This window comes from Perna viridis, chromosome 1 (genome assembly GCF_037379345.1).
Source record: "Perna viridis isolate PV_CMFRI_1.1 ecotype Kerala chromosome 1, ASM3737934v1, whole genome shotgun sequence".
Classification (NCBI taxonomy): Eukaryota; Metazoa; Mollusca; class Bivalvia; order Mytilida; family Mytilidae; genus Perna; species Perna viridis.
The window spans coordinates 4,897,429-4,910,988 of NC_142445.1; the positions used below are offsets into that span (position 1 = coordinate 4,897,429).

Here is a 13,560-nt window from a genome sequence, read left to right on the forward strand (position 1 = left end):
TTCAATAAAGATCAAGGAGACTGAGAGTTTTTGACAATTTTCAATAGCACAATACAATTCTGGAAAATTTCCATGATGCGTTTCCTTTATAATGAAATTAAAGAGAAGGAAAATGGCATGAGTAACATTATTTTACATTTGTACAACTACCAGTATTAACCACTTTGTCCATTCAAAGTAAAATATATAAAAAATGTATCATTTATTCATAGTAGGGTATACTGTATTACCTTTGTCTGTTTGTCCATTATGCTTTTTTTTTGTAACATTTATGTCAGCAACCACTAATCACAATCATTTGATATTTTGACAGTTATACATACCAGTATGTGTGTCATATCATTGGATTTGATTTAGGACTTCTCAGAAAACAATGCCCTGTTTGTTGACTGAGTTTCCATTTTAAACATACACTCAAGTGTGGGTGCAGAGATATCAGTATTGGGCATTGGATCACATATTTCTAATTACCTTCTTTAATTATAGTCTACTGATTTTGTCTAAAAAATAATATGATGTCTTCAACAAATACATGTGGTAAAGTGATTTACAGTGGGTCTTTAACTGTTTGGGGTCATTTATATAAAATGTTCATGATTTCTATATATTTTTTTTATTGCCATAGAAATTTCAGCCATAGTGTGACACCCCATATACATATTTTTTTCATCAAAATCATGAATAGATAAATTCCTTAATATAAATTACTTTTAAAAAGTAACAAAATCAAATATAAAAGAAAACAATAGAACTGGAATGAAATATCAGCAAAAACAATTACCAATGCGTCAGCAGTGGGATGATTCAAATACGTCAAAATGCTAAAACATGGCCAAAACATGAACACATGAAACAGACGATCTACACACACAATGTATTAAAAACTGAAGAATGGGAAACAACACATCACACATAAAACTAAAGCACCAGAAATATGAACTCCCCCCCCCCCACAAAAAAAAAAAAACAGCATTTCCAATGAATTGTTGACCACCCAAGAGCTTATCCTGAGGGTAAATAAGAATGCTGTCTATGTGTTTACTGATTTCTGTTATATCAAACAATGACCACGGTCATGTGAAAAGATAACAAAAGATACTATTACTAAATAATGTCACATAACCCTCTATCACACCCCACTCCGCCAAGTTTTTGAGAAATTGTTCCTCGAATAATTAAAGACTGAGTTTTTGAGTTCATACAACTCGTTCCTGTATGTCATGTACGGTGATTAACATGATTAAAATTCTTTGTTCACATCGAGTCATTTTGTTTCGTAGTCATATGCCATTTTGGTGGTCTTGCTGTACGTGTCGAGCAGCGTGGTTCACTCGGAGCTGGTGTGGCACTAGTAGTAGGGACTTGCGCAACGTGATGTGTCTGGTGATTTCGGAGAGTTACAATTAGGTGTGTCAATGCCGAATGATAATCGTTTCGATGTAAGAGTTTGTGCCTTTTCATTCATCTTTTGGATGACGTGTCTATATGGCGTACCTGGTGTGCGAGACTCGGTACATACTATCGGTGTCTCTAATTTTCTTATTCCGGTAGAAGTTCCATGAATGATAGGAATGTCTGATGCGGTTCGTTTACCCGTATTTGTTTGAGCGGGGTCAGTTTCGAATCTTTTGTCCTTTGGTAGAACTGATGGGATTGAGATCCAAGACTTTTTAGCTAGGATGTCATCCTCAATAGTTTTTGGTCGGTGTAATTGTTTTTGTTTGTTTGTTGGGGTTTAACGCCCAAGCAGCAATATTTCTGCTATATTCAGGCGATGAAAATGAAGTGGATGATAAAATGAACATGAAATGATGATGAAATGAAAAATGGGACGGGACATAAGGATAATGGGGTCGACAAATTTTGATTGCCACTGGAAATAAGAAGAGGTGGGTAGGGTCGGGCAATTTAGCCTCCTTTGGCGGAGCCCTATGGTTCCTACTCCGGGAGAATACCACAGTAGGGTTCTTTAACGTGTGAGAAACGTGGCATCTTTCCTAACACAGTGCACCACTATGGTTTGCGGTCAGGTTTTCCGTATTATAGCCTGACAACCCCAGAATGTAACACGCCAGGGGTACCCCATTCCACCACCTGGGGCACACAACTCAGTTGCTCTGTGGGCAGAGCGCCCTAGCCCTGGCTAGGGTTCTGAGCACTATTCAGTCGTCTTTTACGAAAAGCTTAGCGCTGCTGCAGGCCTATTCTTTTGACACCCGGACCTGCACGGGTTGTAATTATTTTCACTGGAAGGTATTTCCGCAAGAACTTTCTGTTATGAAGGGTAACACGGCAGGATCCATCCATCCTTACGACATATAGATTGAATTGACGCACTTCTATAATTGTTCCTGTTTTGTCCCATTTCAATGGGTGTTGTCCTATTTGATTTTTTATCTCCAGGTATTAATGGTGGCAGACGTTTAGTGTGTTCAGACTATATTTTACTTTCTTTCATATATTTCTGTACTGGAGTATTGCACGTTGGAATGCATTTGTTTCAAGGTTGCCATCGGATGCTGTGTTATCTGCAAGTAGTCGTTTTATAGATTGACACCTATTTCAGCCCTACAGGCTACTATCTGGGAATGCTACTGACGACAGTCGATGGTGTACACCCTCATCCTTGAGAAACTGGCGTGTATCAGATGCTGTGAACTCGGAGCCTCCATCAGAAGACATTTCTTCGGGTATGCCGTATGTTACAAATGTACGACGTAGACTATTGATCAGACCACTACTACCATTTTGAGATCTCTCAACAATTGGCCAGTTTGAATATCTAACTACTTTAACTAGATAGTTCAGTCCTTTGTAATGAAAGAAATCCGCGCAAACACACTGAAATGGATAGTCAGGATCAATCAAAGGTGTCGGTGGTGCGCTCGGGTTGGAAGGTGCTATTCTGTTACAGTGGTTACATTTGTTTCTGAGATCGTTTATAGCTGGTGTTATCCCTGGCCAAAAAAAAAAAAAAAAAAAACAGGATTCAACTCTAGCTATCATAGCAGTAACACCTTGATGAACAGTGTGAAGGGAGTCTAGAACCTCATTCTTAAGTGACGGAGGAATTACGATCCTATCCTTGTAGAGGACACCATCTTGACACATCTAGTGAACTAAGGTGCTGACTAAATTGAAAGTTCTCTTGAAGGGGCTGAGGAAACTCTCTCCGATTCTCAGGAAGACCACTTTCGATCATACTCAAAAGCTCGTTCATGGTTTCGTCATTTGAGGTGGCAATTTTAACACGTTCCCATGTAATTGACTTAAACGTATCGAGTGTGGATATGGATGCAGGATGTGACAGTACACTGGTTTTGGTAGACGTATTGCCGTCAGAAAGTTGTCTATAGTGTCATCATTCATTGTTGCTATATCATCCGTAAGAATAAGTTTTTTTTTCTGGCAGACCTGTTGGATGACGGGATATACAATCAGCAGCCTTGTGTTTGACACCTGGTATGTGAACCACTGTAAATCGTTAACGCAACGTTTTCTCTTTCACATTTCTCAGACGAGAATTCGGGATATGTTCGAGAGATCTATTTCCTAGAATTTTGAGAAGAGGCTTGTGATCCACGGCCAGTATTAACTTGTCACATTCTAGGACAAAGTATCGTGCCTTATCGAGCGCATCTGCTACAGCTAGAGCTTTTCCTTCTATAGGTGCATATCTAGCTTCTGCTGAGTGTGTGAAACGACTTCCTACTCAGACGATTTTCCAACCTTCAGGGCAACAAAATAGTTTGTGTATTTGACACTCGCAATGTTTCTGGAATAGCCAGAATCCTATTCCGTCCTTTGACCAGTCTGTCGCCAAGCATGTCACCTTATTGCGGTCAAATATCAGGCGCATAGCTGTGGCCAAATTGAAGTGTAGGCAAAATTACGGCAGGGGTCTTGGGGGGCAAAGCCCCCCCCCCCTGAAGCTCCGCGGAGATAGCGTTTTAGAGCATCATTTATGCCTCTCCTGGATGAATTTTATCTAAAAAAAAAATTGGCAAAATTAAGTGCAGGCAAAAGCTTTTTTGCCTAACGGCAGCTACGCGCCTGAATATTTTGACGCCTTCCTCGATCTCGCTAATGATCACAGACTTAGAATCATTAAAGAGTTTATCTAAGTGTTCGTCCCATTTAAATTTCACGCCAGGTTTCAGTAGTTCACGGAATGGTAGCATTTTCTCTGTCATGCTGAAAACGTAGGACACCTGATTAACCAATCCGAACCATGATCGAATGTCAGTAACGTTCGAAGGCGTTGAGAAGTGTTTAATAGCTTGAAGGTATGTGTTGGATGGTCGGACGTTACTATGTGTAATTTCAAATCCAGCAAATTCGAAAACATCTTCCCAAAAGATGAATTTATCTGGGTTTAGTATAATGCCGTTTTCTCCACATGTGTAGAGCCACTGAGCAGTTTGAAAGAAACTATCTTGCAAAGAATCTGACCAAAGCAAGACATCATCAATATACTTTGTTTTTTTTTTAATATCCGCAACAATTTCATCATAACGGCGTGTATATCCATCACCGGATGCTATGTAGCCCTGACGGGCGGTTTTGTAGAGATAACGACCCCAGGGCATTATGAACGTAGTAAAGTGTCTATCGTTTTCGTGAATCGGAACACTATGATATTCGTTCCATGCAACCAGTACAGTTTTCTTTGTGTTCGGTGGCACACTACGTGCTTGGTGAAATGGCGATTGCGTATGGTGTGTTTCACGCGATGCATATGTGTTTAACGGCTGACAATCTACAGTTCGGCGTGGCTTACCGTTTTTCTCCGCACACACGACTATTCTATGGCACCATGTTACAGGTTCACCAACCGGTACAGGCTCAATTACACCCAAGCGAACATCACAATCGAGTCCAGCTTTTACCTCAGCCTGCCAATGTAGTGGTACGGGTACTGGAGTGTGGTGGGCCACTGGCTTCGCATTCTGGTCGATCATTAACCGCATAGGTGTGCCCTTCATTAACGGTAAATGTTGATGCTCACAAGTGTTGAATGTGCTTGCCTTGTAGTGATTTAGCAGGAATTCCTGAAGTTTCGTCCTATTTTCCTCCGTCGGTTCGTATGGGAGTTGATTTGGTGGTTTTGGAGGGAGTGTACGTTTTGGACAATCACATAATGTCGCTTCGTCTGTGCAGCTAGTGGTCTCATACATGCTTACATCCTCGTTTATTGTGTCAGCGATTACGGATCCATGTGTTTCCAATAGTCGGGTATGATGCCAAGAGCTATACAGGCTTCTCTGCTAAGGAATAGTTTGTCGGAACAAACCGTAGTGTATGTCATTTGACGATTTTCGGCTCTTTTTCCTTTGTCGTTTATCCCAGAGATTCGTAAGATAGCCGCACCAAGGATATTGATCCCATTTCCATTTGCTGCATGGATTTTGAGGGTGACTGAAATAAGCTCCGGCTCTTTCAGTCCGAGTTTAGGAACGATTTTCATACCGACGAGGCAACTTTGGCATCCTGTGTCTGCCATGGCAAGGTCAACAATAGACTTGGTTGATGTTGATAGATCAATTCCAAGAGAACTATAGTCCTCATTTTCCATGCTAATTGTCACTCTGATATATGATTGTGGCTTTGAGCACTTTGTAATCCAGGAATCAGATAAGTGATCATAAAGATGATGATCCATGGTGATTGGTGTCCTGTTTTGTCGCCGTGATTCATTAGAAGCAGAGGTTGCACAGAGAGCATCGAATACGGCACTTTCAAAATCTTTCGTATTCACTTTTGATTTCAATTTTTCTTTGCTTCGGCATACTGATTCAAACTGGTGGTCACGATTGCAATGTCCACATTTGTTGTCATATGCTAGGCATTCTTTCTTGCGAATTCGAGCTTGCGCACTTTTTTCATGTCCCTTTTTGCCGCAGTATGAGCATGATTCATTCTTGTACTTCACTACTGCTTGTTTCGTTTTCTTGTGTGAACTACCAGCAGCTTCTACGGACTGTGAATCAATCAAACGTGAAGCAGAACGTTTACCGGATTCTTTCGCTTTTACAAATTGAATTACCTCTTCAGGAGTCATGTGCTGATTTGTGTCGCCTAACAAATCGAGTTGGATATCAGGATCTGCTATTCCGCGAGCTAAGACATCTCGCACGATTGAAAGAGTAATCAAGGGAACCAAGGTTATAGCAGTAATCAAAAGAATGTAATCCAGGGACAAAGACCAAACATGGAAAACAGACATACACAACAAAGAACATAAAGTAACTAAAATCATACATACAAAGTAACAAAAGTAAATGAGCAACTTGGACTCCACCAAAAACTGGGAGCATGGACCAGGTGCACCGGTAGGGTAAGCGTCCTCTGCTTTTCTAGAAACACCCGCCGAGTTGCTCATAAAAAGTCAAGTCCAGGGTAGACAAACGAGGGAAAGAAAACTATGACCCGTTGAATAAATCAGTTTTCATGGTGCTGATGGATACACCATAACGATCCACGAGTTCATGATAATGACCATAAAACTTCTGTAGTGATGACTTCAATCTTGTAGCAACATAACCCTGTTCCAGAAGCCTATTTGTTAGAGTTCTAGCGCGATACAAAAAGTCTGCGTAGTTTCGGCAAGCTCTGGATCAGTGTAATTTACATCTTGTTGGCAGTTGGAGCATTTCATAATGAATTTGCAAACGCCTGCTTGTCCATTCAAAGGCGCACAGTAACTTCTGACGGGCTCGTCACGGTCTTGTCGCATGTTGTGCAGTGTTACTCGAGATACCATGGTATTTTGTTGTCTGACTGCAAGCTTTTTGATTGCTTGGAGGACATCGTCGACATTATTATTGGTAAGTCTCGTGTCAAATCCTTTCGTAGAGGCTCATCACTACATTCGAGAAGTTGAATTACTATATCACGAACGTCAATTTTTGTAGCATCGATATAGTCTGTCCATCGTGAAATGAAGTATGACCATTCCTCACTTGTTCCAGCTCCTGACATTGTGGGACGTTTCACCTTTTCCACCTTTGCTGTTGTGGTCACTTCGCGAGCGTGAGTTGCACTATGTGACGTAATCACATCCACGTACTGGGCATCCTACTGCTGGCATTGTGAAGTCTATTGTGCATCAAACCGTGGTCATAAATAAGAACGCTGTCTAGTTGTTTACTGATTTCTATATATCAAACACCACGGTCATCTGAAAAGATAACAAAAGATACTATTACTAAATAATGTCACATAACCCTTTAGAGGAATACACATCCTTGTTAATGTATGAGTTGTATTGAGACCTATCTAAAATCAAGAGTATTTTTAATCAATGTTTATAAGATACTAACTCCATGCACTGGGTTACTTCTTTATGAAAAGTTGTATCGGTAGTATTTTATTCCTATTCCCAATTGTGATATTAAAGGGCAGGCAGGCAGGCAATCAGTGTGTCTGTAGTGTCCTTTATTATTGGTTGGTTTCGGATTTACTTGAAATCTGGAGGATAAATTCCCTTTTACTGATGCAATCCAATTTGTTGCCTGCAAATAAATAAATACACGGTCTAAGAAAGACAACTAAAACTGTAAGGTGTATTCAATTCAAGATCAGTTGTGCGCTTGATATTATGGGAAAAGGTGGTAGAAGAGCGCACCTGCATCATGATCAGACCTGACATTGACTAACCAAAACAAAAAGAAAGTCATGGTCTACGTGGGACAAGGTGAGTGGTTAACTGTTAATCTTAGTTTATTTTGTTATGTGACAGTGATTGAGTGAAAATAAAACCTACTATGGTGTATGTTGAACAAGGTTAGTGTAGTAATTGATACATGTATGTGTCCAGTACATTTCAGTAGTGTAAGCACGTTTGAGAAGTTAACTCAGTAATTCAAAGGGATTCAAATGATTTTTTTTGCTTCTGCTATCACCAAGTCTTTGATTTATCTACTCCTATCTTAGATAAAATAAATAATGTCTTTTTGATGATGTAAGTAGCCTAAGTTGCTATGACATCTCTTCTTCCATTTTGATTGAAAATTGTAGTTCGTCTTTCAGTTTTTTAGCATTCCTATGCTGTTGAAGATGGTATGCTAATTGTCTGATATGAATTTATAAAATGATGGTGATGATTAATTTATAGAAGTTGATGATGGAAACCAAACATGTATACATTTCATAACTATTTACATTTGTATGGCAAGCCAAAATGGACGAAAATCAATATTTTGTAATATTAGTAATTAATTTTTAATATTACAAAATCATATTTTTAATATTAGAAAATATTTTGTAATATTAGAAATTCATTTTGTAATATTTAAAATTCATTTTCTAATATTACAAGTTCCTGATTTAGTAATATTACAAAATATCACACATTTAGTAATATTACAATTTGAGTTTGTAATGTTAGAAAATTAATTTGTAATATTAAATTATCACTTTGCAATATTGCAAAATCAGTCACATTTTTTATTATTACAAAATGATTTCTAATATTAAAAAATCGTAATTGAATCCAACAAATCCATTTTCTAATATTAAAAAAACAAATTTCTAGTATTAAAAAATCTTTTTTTAAGATTAGAAAGTCAATTCAATTTTTAATATTAAAAAAAATCGTTTTTTTTAATATTAGGAAACACTTATTTTTGTCCACTTTGGCTTGCCATACATTTGATAACTATTTGGTGTATGTTGTAAATAGAAGTGGGGGGAAAAGGCTGGTTCTGTGATCAGTGCCTTGAATCCCTTTACCCTATTGGCTGGAGTGTACTGCATTGGTAGTTTATTCTATTGTGTAATTGTGTTAGGAAAGAACAAGTATTTGTAGCAGTGTTTTGAGGTCTGAATGTACTTAAAGTTGTATGGGTTGCAGTGTCTTGTTCTGCTGTCTGGTTGAATGAGTAAATTTACACGTCTGACTTGTAACGGATACCAAATTTAAATTTGAAGGCATGTCTGTGACTTGGGTTGTGATAACGGTTGCAGGTTAAGCGGGCTGCTGGTCTTTGGACTTTTTCTATTTGTGTTATTTGCTGTTTTTTTTATGGGGGTTGAACGATGTTCTAATTTTGGTCATGCTAGAGCTTTGAATGCATTTACTTTTTCTGATGATATTTTGAGATTTCTTTTGAGGAAGCCTAAAGATTGCTTTGTTTTTGTAGTCATGTAGTTCATATGCTTATCCCATTTCAAATTTGATTGTAGAGTTGCGCCTAAATATTTTGTGGAGTCAACTTTTTCCAGAGAATGGCCGTGGAGTTTATAGGTATTTGCTATATATGGATTTTTGTTTTTGAGTGACACTGTGAACATTACATTTGTGAGGGTGAAAATGTGTAAGCCAATCCTGCTCTAACTGCCAGCAGAGTTCAAGTCTTGCTCTAGCTTTTGACAGTCTTCAGGTTTTTTTTATTTCTTTAGTTTATAGAATTTACTAAACCGTTTTCAAGGGCATATAGACTTAGTATAATTGTCATTGTTTATTGCAGGTGGTCAAGTCCAGGATTCCAGGTCTCCATGGCGATTGTCAATCATTCCAGAAACATTTTGGGCCATTATTAACTTTTTTGTTCTGTTGTAAGTCTCTAAATACATGTACATGTTACATCAAGTTAAGTAAAAACTACTTGCCATACCATTTACTATAATTTTATGTTTTTACTCAGTACACATGTACAAAATATAGGAGTAGAATCCTAAATTTGAAGACTTTGAAGTGGAAAACACATTTTAGATAAGTCAAATACATGTATTTGTAAATCAGTTCTACTTAAGAAATGGTGTTGACCCCCACCAATAACATACATGTATAATTTAGATTTGATACCTGTCACACCTTAGTCATACATGTATATCATATTTTTCAGCATACTAATTTTACAATGTTAATTCTCATGTGAAATTTCCATACCATTGTTCAGATATGCCACAAAATAATACGAGAAGTGATTTTCTATATAGATTTATACTATATCTAAATTCTTTAATAATTTGTCTTTTGTTGCAGCTTTAGAACTTTAATAAATGTAAGTACATTCTTTGTATAGATGTCATTGAGACCACAAGAAAACTTAACTATAAATCAATTTAAGGAAAGTAGAAATAAATTGTACAAGGAACTAATACAATATGCCTAATGTTGTTAAAACTCTGGCTTTAATCATGTTAATTGGGGGTACATGTAATTTCAAAGGTAACATTGGTGCAGGTGTAAAAAATATGAGACTGTAAATCATGGAATTGATACACTGAAATTTATATTACCGGGTGAAACTTGACATTGCAATAAAAGTTGAAAAAAAATCGAAGTTTATCTGATTCTGGCCTACTTACGTTTAAAATAAAGATCACCATTGCAAGATAGTCATTGTCTGTTGACCTGTTTTACAGCCAAGTCTATCCAAAGAGGGCAGTTCTTACTCCAGAGATTACAGATCAGGTGGAGGAGGGTGAGTTTAATATGGAAATTAAATAGCAAGTTCATATGAGATGGCTATCGTAACAGTAAGATAAGTAAAACTTTCAAGAGCGTTGATCAAATATTAAGAAAGAATTGACCTGACTCCATGCAAAAAAATAATCCATGGCAATCCATCAACTTTATAACAGTAGTCTTCTAGACAATTAGCCAAAATTACCACAATAAGTAAATAACACATGATTAAATTTATTTACAGCACCCAACAAAACATACATAATCATTTTATAACCAAGATAATAAACAGTTAACTATTGTTTTTGTTTTCAGAGGTCCTCCACCAGCACCAAGGAGAAGAATGGGTGGATTCCGAGGAGGACAAGGTAAAACATCTGTAGTGATGATTGAAAGTACTCCTCAAGTTTGTTATTGCATGTTATAGACAGGTTTATGCCACTTAGACCATTGATGACAACTCCTCCTTCTTGCCTTGACAATCAATATTTCTTTATAATTCAATACTCTAATCATATTTTTGTCTCTTTCAAGGCCTATTGATTGAGGTTATATACTCTGTCTGATAATAAATAGAATTAGATAGTACTTCACAGTCAACAACCAAACAGAAATAATTTTTCTTGAGGAAAAAAGAGGAGTGGTAAGAACCATCTATCCCCCAAGTGTCTTTGGATTAAGCTAATGATGGTATTTCAGTCACATAAGTGAAAGACAGTAAAATACTTGTAGATGGAAAAATACCGAATATTGTTACCAGAATTTTACAAAAACTAGAAACTCTGAAAATGATACCTTGACTTCCACTTGTACTCGTAAGACAAAAACAAAAAACAAAAAAAACATGTAAACCAGAAATTCTAAGCATTGGACGATAATAATTCTCCTTCATGCACATCTACATATAATATCAAGTCTTCATATAAAGATTCATCAAAATCAATAGAACTGTTTATAAATTGCACTTACAAGGTAAATGAATTAACTGATAGATGAACAAAGTAAGGGGATATTTTTAAGTATAAAAGTCCAGTATCTTTTGTTTTACTTAGATATTTGTGTTCAAAAGCTTCTGATGAAAAATATTGCACTCTGCACAGAGTGATCCAAGTCAACAATGATATTTTCACTGTTATCACACATAAACATAATAAGCAAAAAAAACTTTAAAACAAAACTGGATTGTTACCAAAGAATTACCACATCATTACAACTCATTTATTTGAAGAAAAAAAGATTTATTTAAATGTAATATGGAAAGAGTAAGCCAGTAGGAAACATGTTTAAAGAACTGAAATATTACTAATCAGGGCCATACTGAGGCAGCTTTTGTTCCCTTCATAAAATTGCCGAATCATGGGTTATATTCAATAAAAAATGGGAAATGCAATGTGTAAACACATTATAAGTACATGTAGCAGATTTAGTTAGCTGAATATGTTTAAAAACACAAACTTTTCAGTATGGCAATAATTTAGAATCAGTTTTCCAAATATTTTAACCTTGCTAAACTCTGCAATCAAATCAGTGTGGCTTTTAATCCTGGAATTGCCCTGTTGTTTCATTATGCCAACTTATTTTTCTTTGATTTCCAGGTGGTCCTAGTCCACCACCAATGGGAGGAGGATGAGGTCGGTAAATGGTTCAGGTATTGGAGGTCTCTGTTGCCTAGTACACTGAACCATCATCTTAATTGTTGGTCTCTGGAGGACACAACAAGATGCTGGACATTTTGCTAAATACTGCATTAACATGGATCATATTACATTTTTTTGTTTTAGGTAGATGTTAGGTAGAATTGCATACATTGTATTTAGCACCACATGTGTAATGTTTTTGGCTACTGATAATCATTTATTACAATATCCAATTTTGTAATATAAATTATTTTAAGTCACATTGTTCTTCAGGCTCATTGAGATTTATTTAATCTGGAATAACTTCTATCATGTTTAAGTCTTATGTCACCGACTTAACCGTTTGCAAACGTGAATAATCTACGACTTTTGTCTGCTTCAGAGGCCACCACACCAAGTGATGACTGACTTATGAAAAGTTGAATGATAAATTTTCTGTAAACTTCAGCTGAAGTAGGAAAATTTTGAGAAGGTCTTCCCTCAGTGTGGCATAATTTGCTCTCATTGCCAAATTGAAACCATACTATTTCAGGTTATTCCATGATAAGTGCTACCTTATCAATCCATTTGTTATGTCATCAATCAGTATCATTACTGTTTTCCTTGATTCTGAATTTACAGTACATTTCTGATATATATGCCATACTTCATCAGAAATATAATGTAATGCATGGCCGCCTTGGTTATTTATTAAAAGTATTTTTAATTTAGGAATGACTGATATATTTATATTTTGATAAAAGTGAATGATTACATCCGTAATTGTAAAGAAAAGTGGGTTATATTATGGTAACATTACAAAATTTGTCAATGAGATGATGGACAAAATATTTTATATGTTAAGAAAGTGTGTTACTTTTGAAATGAAATTACAAAGAACAGAATTGTTTTTTTTTAAAGGAATTTTATTTTATTCTATTTTATTATGTCCAGAAAAGTCAGAGAATTTCCTAATTGTGAAATACTCTATCAATGTGATGAATAAATACATATAATAATATAAACGGTTATTTATATTTTTGACCTGAACTTCAAATCTTTATTTGCTAATGTCATACAGAGGTAAAAGAGTTTGTAAAAGATTCAACTTCTTGACTAAATTTGATATTTGAAATGGGTATTAAATGCTGAAATTTTAGTAAAAATGTTCATTGTTTTTTTTTTTTTTAAATCTGTGGATCGTGTATATAAAATCTGTGGCCTTGATTGCCAAAAAATACTTGGTATTTAAATCATCATACATTTATCTCATTTTGTAAATATTTCATATACTTGTCTTATATCTATTATTTGTTTTCAATAAACATGTTACTGGTAATTGTCTTAATTAATGCCTTCCTCCTGAATCATTCAACTTAACACACACACACACAACACATGGATGATCAAGCCAACCTATCACATGGGTGAAAAACTTGTTAATCTAATCTCATGTTGACATAACTCATGTATGTTCTAATATCCTGAACTATTATTTGACACAAAATGCATTTAAAGGTTTGAAATTTT

The 13,560-nt window shown here is 36.1% G+C and overlaps 2 protein-coding genes across 3 annotated transcripts; one reads left to right on the forward strand and one right to left on the reverse strand.

Annotated features, from left to right (window-relative positions):
- Positions 1 to 76: 76 nt before the first annotated feature.
- On the reverse strand, positions 77 to 7,528 carry LOC148626956 (uncharacterized). Its single transcript, XM_088564671.1, has 2 exons — positions 7,323 to 7,528; positions 77 to 7,180 (listed from the first exon to the last, which is right to left on the reverse strand). Exon 2 carries the CDS (start codon positions 5,175 to 5,177, stop codon positions 3,963 to 3,965), a length of 1,215 nt encoding a protein of 404 aa, XP_088420797.1. The 5' UTR covers positions 5,178 to 7,180; positions 7,323 to 7,528; the 3' UTR covers positions 77 to 3,962.
- Positions 7,529 to 7,551: 23 nt separating this feature from the next.
- LOC148626957 (selenoprotein K-like) lies at positions 7,552 to 13,369 on the forward strand. 2 transcript variants are annotated; one of them, XM_088564723.1, is made up of 6 exons: positions 7,552 to 7,696; positions 9,471 to 9,558; positions 9,989 to 10,007; positions 10,372 to 10,430; positions 10,730 to 10,782; positions 12,010 to 13,369. In XM_088564723.1, the coding sequence occupies exons 1-6, from the start codon at positions 7,678 to 7,680 to the stop codon at positions 12,042 to 12,044; spliced, it is 273 nt and encodes a 90-aa protein (XP_088420849.1). In that variant the 5' UTR covers positions 7,552 to 7,677; the 3' UTR covers positions 12,045 to 13,369. The 2 variants fall into 2 exon arrangements, with proteins under 2 accessions (XP_088420849.1, XP_088420856.1); XM_088564730.1 differs by having other exon boundaries at positions 7,689 to 7,785.
- The last annotated feature ends 191 nt before the right edge of the window (positions 13,370 to 13,560 follow it).